This window comes from Etheostoma cragini, chromosome 20, assembly GCF_013103735.1.
Source record: "Etheostoma cragini isolate CJK2018 chromosome 20, CSU_Ecrag_1.0, whole genome shotgun sequence".
Lineage (NCBI taxonomy): Eukaryota > Metazoa > Chordata > Actinopteri > Perciformes > Percidae > Etheostoma > Etheostoma cragini.
This window is the reverse complement of record NC_048426.1, coordinates 17,982,559-17,995,924: the sequence shown is the minus strand read 5'-3', so window position 1 is coordinate 17,995,924 and position 13,366 is coordinate 17,982,559. Positions and strand designations below refer to the sequence as shown.

At 41.0% G+C, this 13,366-nt stretch overlaps 2 protein-coding genes across 2 annotated transcripts in view; both read right to left on the bottom strand.

Moving 5' to 3' along the window:
• Nucleotides 1–13,095, bottom strand: part of ralgapa2 (Ral GTPase activating protein catalytic subunit alpha 2) — a 63,861-nt gene extending 50,766 nt beyond the window's left edge. Inside the window, exons 1-15 of the mRNA XM_034859159.1 lie at nt 13,059–13,095; nt 12,585–12,859; nt 12,140–12,322; nt 9,021–9,155; nt 8,744–8,892; nt 8,502–8,613; nt 7,905–8,142; nt 6,715–6,894; nt 4,439–4,585; nt 3,920–4,042; nt 3,201–3,286; nt 3,010–3,100; nt 2,561–2,734; nt 1,700–1,873; nt 850–1,043 (exon numbers count right to left, since the gene is read on the bottom strand). Of these exons, the coding sequence (XP_034715050.1) occupies nt 850–1,043; nt 1,700–1,873; nt 2,561–2,734; nt 3,010–3,100; nt 3,201–3,286; nt 3,920–4,042; nt 4,439–4,585; nt 6,715–6,894; nt 7,905–8,142; nt 8,502–8,613; nt 8,744–8,892; nt 9,021–9,155; nt 12,140–12,322; nt 12,585–12,859; nt 13,059–13,095 (2,298 nt within the window). The remainder of the gene's footprint in view (nt 1–849; nt 1,044–1,699; nt 1,874–2,560; nt 2,735–3,009; nt 3,101–3,200; nt 3,287–3,919; nt 4,043–4,438; nt 4,586–6,714; nt 6,895–7,904; nt 8,143–8,501; nt 8,614–8,743; nt 8,893–9,020; nt 9,156–12,139; nt 12,323–12,584; nt 12,860–13,058) is intronic.
• A 167-nt stretch (nt 13,096–13,262) lies between these two features.
• The window catches only part of LOC117936283 (ral GTPase-activating protein subunit alpha-2-like), a 31,473-nt gene continuing 31,369 nt past the window's right edge, over nt 13,263–13,366 (bottom strand). Inside the window, exon 9 of the mRNA XM_034859158.1 lies at nt 13,263–13,291. Coding sequence (XP_034715049.1) covers nt 13,263–13,291 — 29 coding nt within the window. The remainder of the gene's footprint in view (nt 13,292–13,366) is intronic.

Genomic DNA, 13,366 nt, shown 5'->3' with positions numbered 1-13,366 from the left:
ACGTTACCACCATGCATTATCTTTGAGTGAAAAAGTACAGAATACAATTTACATTGATACTTAATGATACTATGGTTGATTAAATAAAAATAACAAATAATAATTTAATAACATCTTCATCCGCGGATAAAATAATATTTTATACTTTATTAATCCTGCAAGGGAAATTACAATATTTTCACTCTGTTACACATTAAAGACAGGCCTGAAATACACACAACAGTTAAATCAATCACTTGTCTTTTAACCCTCCTGTTGTGCTTGGTCAGAAAAAGGGACAAAAAGGTTAAAGGTGCTCTAAGTGAACATTTGTTGTCACATACAGCAAACATCTCCTCACTATCCGTGAGCTGCCTGTCCCAGAACACACTGTAAAAAACGTGGTCTCTGTAGACAGTCCAGGATCTACAAACGGCAAAAAAAACAACAACCTGTGCCCACGTGCACCAAAACATCCAGCCAATAACCGTCAGGAAGGATTTGGGGCTGGGTGGTTAGTGCGCGGAAGCACAGAAGGAAGGGGATGGGATGAGGAGGAGAGAGAGGCAATATAGTCTCCTTCTGTTTGAAAATACTTCTAACGTCAACAAGAAGTAAGTAGTATAACCCAACATCGCTTAGAGCACCTTTAATAATAAGACATTGTGTTACTGACATTTCATGCCAACTATACAGGATAAAGTAGAGTACAAGATAAAGTTTATATGAAGGCCTCGGTTTAAAATGCTATATCCATTAACATAGATACAGTTGATTAAAATAAAACAAGTACTATAGTAAACCATTGAGAACATTTCATGCCAACTATATTGTTGTAAGAGTGGATATATCTGGGTAGCTCCATCTTACCTTGGCCAGCTTGTGCCAAAGCTCGTAAAGACAGAAGAAGACCTTGGCATGAATTTTTGGGCAGCGGATGCTGTTGATGTCTCCCAGGATACCCAAAATTCTCCTCCACAAGACGAAGGCCGAATCAGGATGCCAGCCAGTCAGGGTACCACCCGCAATTATGCTGACATCATCAGCCAGACACTCACTACTGTCTGCATGGTCAGAGAAAGAGAGATTGGGGTGGTTTGGGTTATAGAATACATTATTTAGAAACACCTTTTTTTTGTAGCTGCTGGTACCTAAAACAAAGTGAATGAAATTACATTTTAAAGAGGGTTTTAGATTCAGTCAACAAACACCTTTTATAATTTATTATTGAAGCAGTTGTTGACCAAATCCTTATTTTCTTTTTACTGAAATACTTTTTAGGGAACAGACACAAATCACATGCATCATCCAAATGAACTCGGTTCAAAGGTTGGATTGTGGTAGGACAGTGCCATCTAGTGTGCAGCAGAAGAACGATGGGGAGTGAAGGGGAGCAAAGGCCAGGAAAAGACAAAAACGGAAAGTGTGTATAGAAGATCTGAGGTGATTACTAAATTAATTTTTTTTTTAGCTCTTTAAAGAAAATGTTCACAATTCAAATAAGATATACAAGAATGCACATTTGGTTTCAAGGAGAACAAAAAAAGAGAAAGAAATGTAATGTATTTTATCGAGTAATTGAACGGGAACAAAACAAACATGTATAAGTGTAATGTAGGCAAAGAAAGTCCGGGAAAGCTGAAAATTATGGAGCATGGAGAGTCGGTGGTAAATGAGGGCTTAATGGTCTACATGATGAGTAGCAGCTAGGGAGCAGTACCCAAGTGGTGTGGCATGTGTAAGACAGACTGATGCATGGTGTCATCCAGGGGGCAGTCCCGCGGGCACTCTGTGTGCACCAGCAGGGCTGGTGAGGCGGGCGGGTTCTGGGGGTAGTGGTTGTGGTGGTGGTAGGACGGGGGTGCAGAGTGGGGAGGGAGGGCACACTCAGGACCTAAAAACGACAAGGGGAAGGGTAGAATTGGGTTTGAGGAAGGGAGCACAGGGACAAAAAAAGAAAGTAACAACTACATGATGATCACAATGTAGGACAACACAGACAGTTCACGTGCAAGGGTGGAAGGGGCAGAGGGGCCACAACATTTTCTCCTTCAATAATGATGGAGGGTGGGGGGGCCCAAAAGCTGATGCGTTTAAAGCACAGAGAAATCTTGATATTATTTTGCTATGAAATTATAAAAAACAGCAACTAACAAATATTACAATTCTGTTTAATCACTGTAGACCACAGGTCACTTTCTGGAGTGAGGTAATTGGGGGCACCATAACCCAAGCTAGATGGGAGACACCTCAAATAAATCGGCAGAAATGCTAAACCTCTTCAACTCACATTTGCTCATCATCATGCTCATTTAGGGTTATTTTCTTTTACTTCACAACAGTCCTAAATTACACAGATCTATGGCTTACCCTGTATTTAAACTGATCCTGAACACACAATGGTCACACACAATGGTCCTATTTTAAAGTTATGGTAAGCCTATGTGTCCTCTGAAGGGTGCCTGCATTTTGTTAAAAAAAAAGGATTGCAGTTGATTGTTAAATACATTAACATGTGTAATAAACAGAGGTTCAAAGTATGTTTTAGGTGCTCAGGGTGAGTTCTTATCAATTCCAATACCTGCTAGAGCCTCATTATGGCTGAGCAGAAGACTCCCCTGGCTCTGGGGATCGGTAGTCACGTCCATGTGGGCTGACTGTGTGGACTGAGTGTCAGCTTCCTCATCAAAGGCCTGCCAGGTAACCTCAGCTTCATTGAGGTAACCGTTGGAAGTCTCACTACTTATACTCTCACCTAGGTAGGGTGTACGAATGAGGTGGATAACAGACATTACAAGTGTAAGAAGTTAAATACAGAATGATGGAACGTACTGGCTGTGTAAGGAAAATGATTAATCCATGCAAAGAGTGGGCTTTGTTTGATACTTTTATGTTTGATTTAACTGACGAATTTTCAATTCAAAAACTATAATTCTTTATGTGGAAAATATAAATTCAAACACAGCTACACATACTGTAAATGACAGTGATTAACACTTCAAAGAAATAATTAGTGATGTAATCTCTAACTTTTCTCTCTGAGCTTGGGTCTTGTATAGTTTGTGTGTCCCTCAGCATTGCACTCCGTCTCCACTGGACTGCTGCTCCGCCGGATGAGGATCTAGGAATACAGAAACAGACATTGAAGAAGAGACACTTGTATGGTCAAATCTTTTAATACTTTATATAATAATACGAAAGTACAAAATGATTCTTCTCACCACTGGTGGCTCGTTGCTCTCTCTCCTTCCCTCAGACATCCTGCTATCAGAGCCACAGGAAGTAGGGGAGTACTCTCTCTTCTGGGCTGAAGTGCAAATGGGGATAATATAAATAGGCAGAAAAAACAAAATTAACTTATCTTAAAAGGTTTCATCACTTTACTATCTTCATGTCTTTGAGTTTAATTGGTCAAAAAGTATTTCTTTTTAACATCCTGCCAAAGATAATAGATGAAAATTAGTTTTCAAAGCTAATGCTGGCTCATTTACTATTCTGTTTTTAAAATCTTTTCATTATTGAGCATAGTCCGTGTCAAATTAACTACAACAAGATTACTAAAATAAAAATGCTTCAAAATTATAAGAGAATAGACTCTAAACGTCAGATTTTCCCAATGCCCTCTCCATAGATGGTACAAATGAATGAAAATTGCCTCTGGTGACCCTAATAAAAAGATGCAAACATGAACATAAAAAGCTTAACCAATATTAATTTAGGTTATTGTATTGCATTGCATGAAATTGTAAAGGGTGTAATTAACAAATGGCAACTCAACCGACCTTTTTCCCTTTTGAGTTACCAATGGCTTGCATGTAGCTCATCTAAATATCTTCCTAATAAATTACCAATATAGGGCCAAGGGTGTAATTTCAGGGAAGATCAGAGGTGAAATATATATAGGGAATGAAAATCAACTTTGTGTTTGTATATACAGTACCTGGTAAAGTGTCAGACAGTTGTTGGGTGATGTCAGAGGTGCTGCTGCTACGTGGCAGAGGGCTATCCCCGCCTCGCAGCTCCTCCTCTCCCCCACATTCTGAAAGCTGACACTCCTCCACATCTGACAGACAGGAGAAAGGAAGACACATGGTTAGGCAGAGCCATAAGAACAAAACAAAATTCCTAACACAACTTTACTTTACATGTAAACACACTGACTATAGATGAAGATTTGACACATTCACATTGGAGAGAAATTAGGACATGCACACATGCAGTTGAGATGCAAATATACTCCTGAACTTGTTATAGGCTGTATTTCTACACATTGCAGTGCTGCCCTAGAGATTTACCTTTTTCAATAAGTGAGCACAAGACCACCATAAACTCTAAAAACCGTTCTTATCCAGATACTGTCACAACAGATACAGAAACTGACATGATGACACATGGACGGAAAAGGCAGAGCGGAGGTCACAAACACACAAACACATGCAGCTCTCAGAACACACTTTACCTGAGAGTCTGTGAGAGCAAGCAGAGTTACCAGAAGAGATACCAGGCAAAAAAGAGCTCACAGTGTGGAGCAGCATAGGAACGCTTTTAGCAGCAGGCAAAGCCTCGTATAGATGAACACAGTTGCTGATGGACTGGCTTCGCTTAGCTTCCATCAAGGAAAAAAAAGAGGAGGAATAAGAAAGACAGTGAAAACAAACCAAAAAGTAAAGGGAAGAAGACAGAATTCAGTAACAGCTAAGTACATAGCGCTCCAAAAGTGCTTCAAGTAATAAAAACATTGCTGATCAGGAAATAAAGCACAGAAGAACCAGAGTTTGACCTTCATACAGCCAAATTCAATGTTCACTGAAATGAATGAACAAAAGAAATGCAACAACTGTCACTCTGAGAAAGAATTTTAAATATGATTCATATCAGAAGAAAAAATAGATACAAACTCAGACAGGTATCAAGTCACTGACACTGTAAATAAGACAGCGAGTACTTGTGTAAGATGCAGGATCACTGACATCTGACACTGACAAGCCTTTTGAATAAAGCCTTTAGACTAAAAAAGGTTTTGACTGATATTGATGAGATATTTGAGAGTTTAAAAAAACAAATGGCACCTTTTTAAAAACCAAAAAGCTACATAGGAGGAAAACAAAATTCAGTAAAAGAATTTAACGAAGCAAATAAAATGACAGAATGGAATAGAATAAATACCCCAAATAAAACAAACTAAAATAAAAAAAAAGATGGGTTTAATGTTTGAACACTTGGCAATACTGCTCTGTCAAATCTGACATAACTCAAAAGTATCACATTCTTTAAAATTAATTAAATACACACACACACACACACACACACACACACACACACACACACACAATATATATATATATATAAATAAATAAACGTTAAAGTTTCTGTCTACATTATATTATTTATGATATCACAATTCAAACAAATGTATACCTGACAACCGTCCCAGCAACAGCAGACTGAAAGAACTGGTTTAACGGAGTCTCTGTAGTTGGAGGAGCTTAAGGAGTACCATAATGAAATATCCAGCCATTTTCTCCATAATCAAAACAAGATCTCTGAACAATATTAGTTTATAATTGCATGCAGAAGTGCAGCCAAGTTTTAACAATTGTCAATGCTGAGGCATTGGCTATTATATCTGGATAGCACTTCAGGCTTAATCTCAAAGAGAGCAATGAAAGAGGACAGTTCTATTCTTGCATTCAGCACACTTTAATTACGCCTTTCAGTAAGAGAGATACATCGTCTCTGCTACAGCCCGCCACTGCTTCCCATTTATGCATATTAATGAGCATTAATTACACTCTTAATGAAACTATCAAAAACTGTGGTGCAATTGATGTTTGGGCCCTCTCTTGAGGAGTAGGGAGGAGGGCTGTCGGGCCTTTGAAGATCAATGTGGGAGAAATCCAATTAGGCCAACGAAAGGGAAGGGAATTTGAAGCAGCAGTGTTTAATGTCCATCTTTGCTTGCATGTAGCTACTAATAAACAGACTATAAACAGAATAGGTGCACGCACATGAGACATAATAGAATAGTGTCAGAGCACGCACACACACACCTTCTAAGTCTTCATCCTTCAGGCACGAATACATCCGCTCCTAGTTTAACAAGCTTGTCATTTTAGTGTGTTGGTGGTAATTGGCGAGTCGGAAGGCCAGGACCTAGACATTAAGATTCTGTCTAGACAAAATAAAGACAAGTAGGAAAGGCACTGCAGCTAGTTACTACTGTACTGCCTCCCAGCTCACCTTTTAATTAGCCTGCAACGTTCCCATCAGATAACGGGTGTTTGCAGTGTCTGAATTGAGGTAATGACAATGAGTGTACAAATATGGCCATTGACATGCTGTCGGGTGGAATTGTGCTTGTCTGCCTGCAATCAAGCTGACATTGAAACATGTTGACATTTGCCGGGGACTTGTTAGGAGAACAATTGGGACCATCTGCTGGCCTTTTTGTCTTTGGTGCTGGTCCTTTCAACAACACCTGGGCTAACGTACACATAGACCTGTCTGAAAGTTTTTGCACTCAGTCAAAACGTCTGATAAACCCTGTGGCTTGACGCTGTGCTCCCTAAGCTTATCAGCCCTTTGTTGTTGGCACACACAAAGCCAGAGGATTAAAACAGCATAGATAAAGATACATTCATATGCAGGGTCTTAAAAAAGCCACACATTTGTGTTGTATTTGTGCCTGCTTTGATGGCATAGTAAGCTAACCCAGCAAAAATCGTATGTACTTACCAGAGGCCTTCTGCCGGACATTGTTACGGGCTGTCTCTACACCAGGAGCTCCTGAAGTAGTGGCGGAGCGAATCCTCATGGGCTCCTGAATTCCTGGCCCGCCCTGCTCCCCTTGGTTCCTCCAACTCAGTGAGAAGGAACGCGCCACCGCCGCTGCTTTCTGGGAGTCCTGGATCACACCTGACATGCAGAAAACAACACTTGCTGAGTACTAAGGAGTACATTTCTTATTAACAGCCAGCTTTATAATTGGATTTAGCATAACCAACATCTACTGACATGCAAGGCAATTCACTGCGGCTTTCCGCAATACAGATTGCTTTAGATATAGGATAGCTGGGGCTATGGTATTTTTGACCTTAAGAATACATGTTCTTCGAATGTTAACACCCCACTGCTGTTGTGACTGTCAACATCAATGACTGATTGCCCCTAAACTAAATTTCCTTAAACGTGTATTTCATGTAGAGTGCAATTATCTACTAATCTACAAATATCTACTACTACTACTATGAGCTCGTTTGTCAAGTGCACACTTTAAGCTCTGATATGAAGGATTTGAACATTTATGACTTTGGCGACCAACAGTGGTAGTATCAAAAAATAGACTCTGGCAGTCAGCAAGGCACACTGATGGATGGAAGTTGTTTAGTTATACATCACAGTTGTTGTGTGTAGCCAACAGTCAAAAACCCAAAAGGTATTCAAAAATCAAACCCAAAAACGGGAGGTAAATCTTTACAATTGAGATTCAGTGCAGTTATGTCAACCCACTGCATATGAAAAACATTCATTCCCTTTTTCTTTTCTTTTTTATTAGCCAATTTCACACATTTTGTTCAAAGTGTGAATGTTGCACCGTTATTCCGCCTCGCATTCCGTATAAAAGATATGAACTGGGGCGGCCAGCATAATGGCGGACCTTCCTTATAGCAGTATAGCGGAATCTCTGTGTAAATGGGGCTAATGTTTTAGAACATGGAGTCAACAGAAATTACTTTTCATGTAAAAGTGAAAAAAGAATTTAATCCTTTTCAACCATCATGAAGTCAAATGTAAGCCAAAAAGGTTCAACGGTAAAGTAACCAGTATTATCTTCCAAAAAGTAAATTTTGAAAAAAAGAATGTCTAAATGTCCAAATTCTAGCCATCCCAATTCCTAGTTGTTTTCCCTCATTTCTCCCCCTCACCACGTCCTCTCTGCTTTTTCTCCTTCTGTTCGCTGAGTTTGTCCAGAGGCAGGTTGGCCATATCCAGGCCATAAACTGAGCGTGCCAGCACAGCCGTCAGCGAGTCCATGATGCTGGCCCACTCTGTCACCAGCTCCTCCCAGCAGGTAAGGGAGGACAGCACTGCCAGCAGCTCATCCCATAGCTCCCGGGATATAAATACGCACAGGTTGGCTCGCACCCATGCCACAATGATGGTCTGAATGCAAGGCGAGACAAGGAACGATGAATTAGCATTGACAGGCAGAGTTGCAGCTCTGAATTCCAGCCCCTGATAAGTTGTGAAAGCAGAAATCAAACAGGGATACATCTAATCTGTTTTATTGTTTCTTTAGCTTTTTTTCCAACAACCAATCCATCCAAAACACAAAAACCAACGGTAGTAATAGGTTCCTGAGCAACAAATCATGGTGTTTACTTATGAAGGAAGTGTACTGTAGCATGACAGAAAACAGAGAGCAGGTATGGTGACATATCCACACTCACTCCCTTTTTTCCTGATATGGATAAAATACCTTGTATATCAGTACATGTAAAACTAAGCACCTGTAGACGTACCCTAAAAAGTATTGATGCTAAACTTTCAGCAAAGTTGTCTTTTCTTTGGTTTTCCAGTGGCCTCTTCATCACTGCCTCTGTGATCCTCAGCAGTACCTGCAGCATCTGCTCCCTGCAGAACACAGAGGAGGAATTCAAAACCGTGTCAGCCCAAAGAAAACTGCGTAAAGTAATAATAAAATCAGGTGACTTTCAAGAGTGATAAAGGAATTGTTTCATGTGTATTAGAATATTTCACTGACCATGTCTGTGTATTCATTGTGTGCTCCATGATCATGTGCCGGTAGATGCTGAGAACACCCTTGCACACCTCAACCTGGTTTTCCAGGAGTTTAGCTACATCCTGACATGGCTCCAGCAAGAAAACATTGGATGAGTTGGTCAGGAACACCTAGTTACATAGTTGCAGAAAGGCCGCAAGAGTAAAACACAGAGTGCTTACATTAAGTATTTCTGATTCTAATCACCAAATGCTGTGATCTTAAGATGACACAAAACACACTGAACATAGAGACAGACCTGTAGTGTGGGCTGGATGCCAGCCTTGACGTCCCTGTTCTGCCCTTCTGTGAGAAACCCCCTACTGATGGCACTGCTAAACGAGTAAGTCCTTCCCCAGCTGGACGACCGTTTGTGGCCATGACTCTCGACTGCCTGGTAGAAGAAAAGGCAGGCCAGTTAATTGGTCAGCTTACTAAAGCAAAGACATTATGACAGACACAATTCATACTGCTCAAATAGAACAAACACCTGCACCTAAAATGTGTTCATTTGCAATCTGTAATAAGTGCACTGCTGATGAGCGCTGATCAGATAACCAATCCAATAGTTTACAAGATATTTCCTATTGTATACTATACTGTATGCACATTATTATTAACATCCAAACTATTCATCTTCATAGGTTTGCACATAACAGTCTTCTTTAAAAAAACAAAATTAAAAATGTCTAAGCTACACAACCAATCCTTTTGGAGTCTTTTACAATAATTCTACTATAAACAAACAATCATATGCAGTACAATGTACAGTGAAATGCTGTTACGGCTCAATAAAAACAATACCAACAATAAAATTAAATAATAGTATAAAACACAATAGAGTAAGATAAAATGCGGTTGGGTGGGTGTGTAGCAGGGGGCGAGGCTTGTCACAGTCAGTTATTGAGCAGACAAAGAGCCTAAGGGAAGAAGCTCCTTCTCTTCCTCTCTGAGTTGGTTCTCAGGCAGTGAGATGCTTGATGGCAGCAGAGAGAACAGTGAGATGTCTGAGAATCTTTGTGCAGCACCTGATGTAAATGTCCTGCATATTGGGAAGTGTAGCTGTAATGATCTGTCATCCGAGCGGACCACCCTCCTAAGGGCCAGGTAGTCTTTTTTAGTGTAAATGTGCTGTATTTAAATAGCGCTTTTCCAGTCTTAACAACTGCTCAAAGCGCTTTTTTACATCTACAGGAAACATTCACCATTCACACACATTCATACACTGTGGCTGGGGCTGCCGTAGAAGGTGCCACCTGCTCATCGGATAAACATTCACACACATTCACACTCCGATGCGCAGCACCGGGGGCAACTCGAGGTTCAGTGTCTTGCCCAAGGCCACTTCGATAATGACTGCAGGGGCGGGGATCAAACCACCAACCTTCCGATTGGCAGAAAACCGCTCTACCACTGAGCCACAGCCGCCGCTACTGCCCATCCAGATGATGACGCAACCAAGACAGGATGCTCTCTATGGTGCAGGTATATAAGTTCCTGAGCACCCTGACAGGAAGCTAAAGTACACATATTACTTACTTTTTTACCCTTTCCTTTATTCTGTTTCCTTTTCCCTTATAAGCCTAGCGTCCACCCCAAAGGCACTTACCATCTCCACAACACAACAATTTCACTTTGTAACACTCGCCTAGCTGCTAGCGTGGCACTCCCTCATACTGTGCTTCTGACTGGGTAGTAGTCCTTACCTAGGCACTGCCGAGCTCGATGCTAGATGCCTCACTCTGTAGCTAAAACAGAGAGCTCAACACAAAAAAGGATATATATGAACGGTAAAAAGAGGAACTGCAGCAATGTGCAGTACAACAAAAATAGTGTTTTTGTTTTGTTAAACCATGTAAACCTATTCCGATATAACTTCTATATACAATTATAAATCTGAAAATGAGCATAATATGAGCACTTTAAAGTCTCTCAGACGCCTGAGATGCTAGACGCAGACAAGCCTTCTTCACTAGGGAGGTGATGTGGAGCAACTATGTTAGGTCCTGTGTAATATGAGCCCCAATAGGTTTAAAACTGTCAACCCTCTCCACCTGACCCTTACTGATCCTGAGTGGATGGTAAATCCTCCGCATTTTCCTGCTGAAGTCCTCCATCAGTTCTTCAGTTTTTGTGACGTTCAGCCTGATATTGTTTTGCTGGCACCAATTCTCAAGGTGGTTGATTTCTATCAGGCAGGCCTTCTCATCGTTATGGGTGAGCCGGCCAACCACAGCAGTCTTGTCCGCAAACTTTACAATGATTTTGGATTCTGATGGGGCCACGCAGTCATACGTGTTTAATGAGTGGAGCAGGGGGCTCGGTACACAACCTTGGGGGGCTCTGGTATTGAGGGTAAGGAGGAATGTTACTTGGTGGCCCAATGGCAATACCTGGGGTCTGCTGGTCAGAAAATTGAAGATCCAACTGTAGATGGAAGAATGCAGACCAAGGTCTCTCTGCTTAGTGGCCAGTCTTTCCACGAACAGTAGTCTAACATAATATCCACTCTTGGTGTCTAAGTGCTAGCACTTTGTGGAGCATGTAGGCTATGGCGTCATCTGTTGATCTGTTGCGAACTGCAAGGAGTCTAGGGCGGCAGCTAAGGAGGATGTGATGACGCTTTTGATCATCTTCTCAAAACACTTCCTCACCACAGATATAAGGGCTATAGGGCAGTAGTCATTTAAACAATTAGGCTGGGATTTCTTTGGAACAGGGACTATGACTGACTGTTTAAAGGTGGGAATAATAGACTGTCAGATGGGGAGGTTGAATATTAGGGTGAACACAGGTGCTAGATGGTTAGCACATGCTTTAAGGACGTGGTCGGTAATACTGTCTGGTCTAGCTGCCAGACCTGAATTGTTGTTATCATTGTCGGCTCTCGACATAATGTCGCTGGGCCAGGTTGGATTGGGAGTGAAACTTTAAATGGGAGTCCCATATATTTAAAAGTGTCTTTTTTCCGTATGTAAGTAACATAGCACATGAGATTAGTAGGTGTTAGGTGTGTGCAAAAAAATCGATTTATGAATTAATTTGACCTCTTACAATTCAAATTTGATTCATAGAATTCCAAAAATTAGTTAATTTTTTAATTAAAAAAAAGAAAACATTTCGTTTTGTAATGGCGTTTATACTATCACATGGGAAAAGTGACTAGATGTACATTCTCTGAATGTTGTTTAAAAAAAATTTGAGAATCGTTTTTGAATCTAAAATTGATTTTTAATCAAATGTTTTTTTTTCTTGATCATGCACCCCACGTAGGTGTAGTAAAAAAAATAAAAATAATAACAACCAATCACAAGAATAGTACATATGTATGCTATGCTAAAATGTATTTTAATTGGCTGTCTGTATCAGAGGTTTTACCTGCACGTGCATGCTTGCAGCCTCTGTGCTGAGTATCTGTTCAGAACGGTCATCCACCTCATCTTCCTGGGTAGTTGTCTCGGGCTCTGTCATGAAGCCAGGCTTGTCCTGCAGGATCCACTTCCTGTACACTTTGATGACCTTCCTGGTTGCTGATGCCTCGCAAGACGGCAACAGGAAGGCCTTAGGAGGGAGAACATAGACTTTTAATTTGAACTATTAAAGTGTTATGAATGTTATAAATGGTTTTAAAAGGTAGCCTGGTAATGGGTGTATCTTTAAGTTATGTTAACAAATGGCCAGCAGAGGGCAACATAATACATGTTTTCACAGTGTCGCCACCCTGTCTGCATTCTCGTGACTCAAAATTGAATCTATAAAATACAAGCAAGGCAATTTATTTTTACAACATCAAATCTAATATTTCTTGGTGATCGCACTGTACCTGGTGGAAGACCTCGTTGACAAAATTCACGTTGTCTCTGGTGGACAGCAGGATGGCATGCACCATATCATATACATAGCGGTGCTCCTCCTCAATGCTACACAAACTGGAATCGCTGTGCCGTCGATCTGACAGCGTGCTGCTGTTGGAGTGGTTCTTCTCAGGCTCCCCCACTGGCCCGTTCATGTCCCCATCTGATGTCTTATCCTTCTCCTGGCTGCTACTGCCCGCAGTAACAGTCTGTGCACCACAGAGACAGTGAAAAATGAGAGTCCCTTAGTATACTGTACAGTTTAATAATTGGACACTATTCTCGTTGACTAGAAATTCCTTAGTCGATTAGTTGTGTTTTATGGTCAGTTCTGTGGGGACTGCGCTACTGTATTGGTCATTGCTATAAAATGATTCTTACCTCCATGCAATCATAAAAATATTGTTGGGCACTGTGGCCTCAAGAAGATACAAGGTTCGAACCCTGGTCATCCGGGGCCTTTTGGTGTGGGGTTTGCATGTTCTCCCTGTGTGTGAGTGTTTTTTTTTCCAAAAAACGTTTCCGCCAGCCCTATTGGACAACTGTTAGAATTCATATTATGGCAAGAACTATAAGATATGGCTATCATTACTTTAAGAAATGCTGGTCAGTCAGTCCGGAAAATTGCGAACACTTTGAATGTGTCCTCAAGTGCAGTCACAAAAACCATTGAGCGCTACAACGAAAAGGGCTCACATGAGGACCGTCCAAGGAAAGGAAGACCAAGTGTCACCTCTGTTGCTGAGGATGA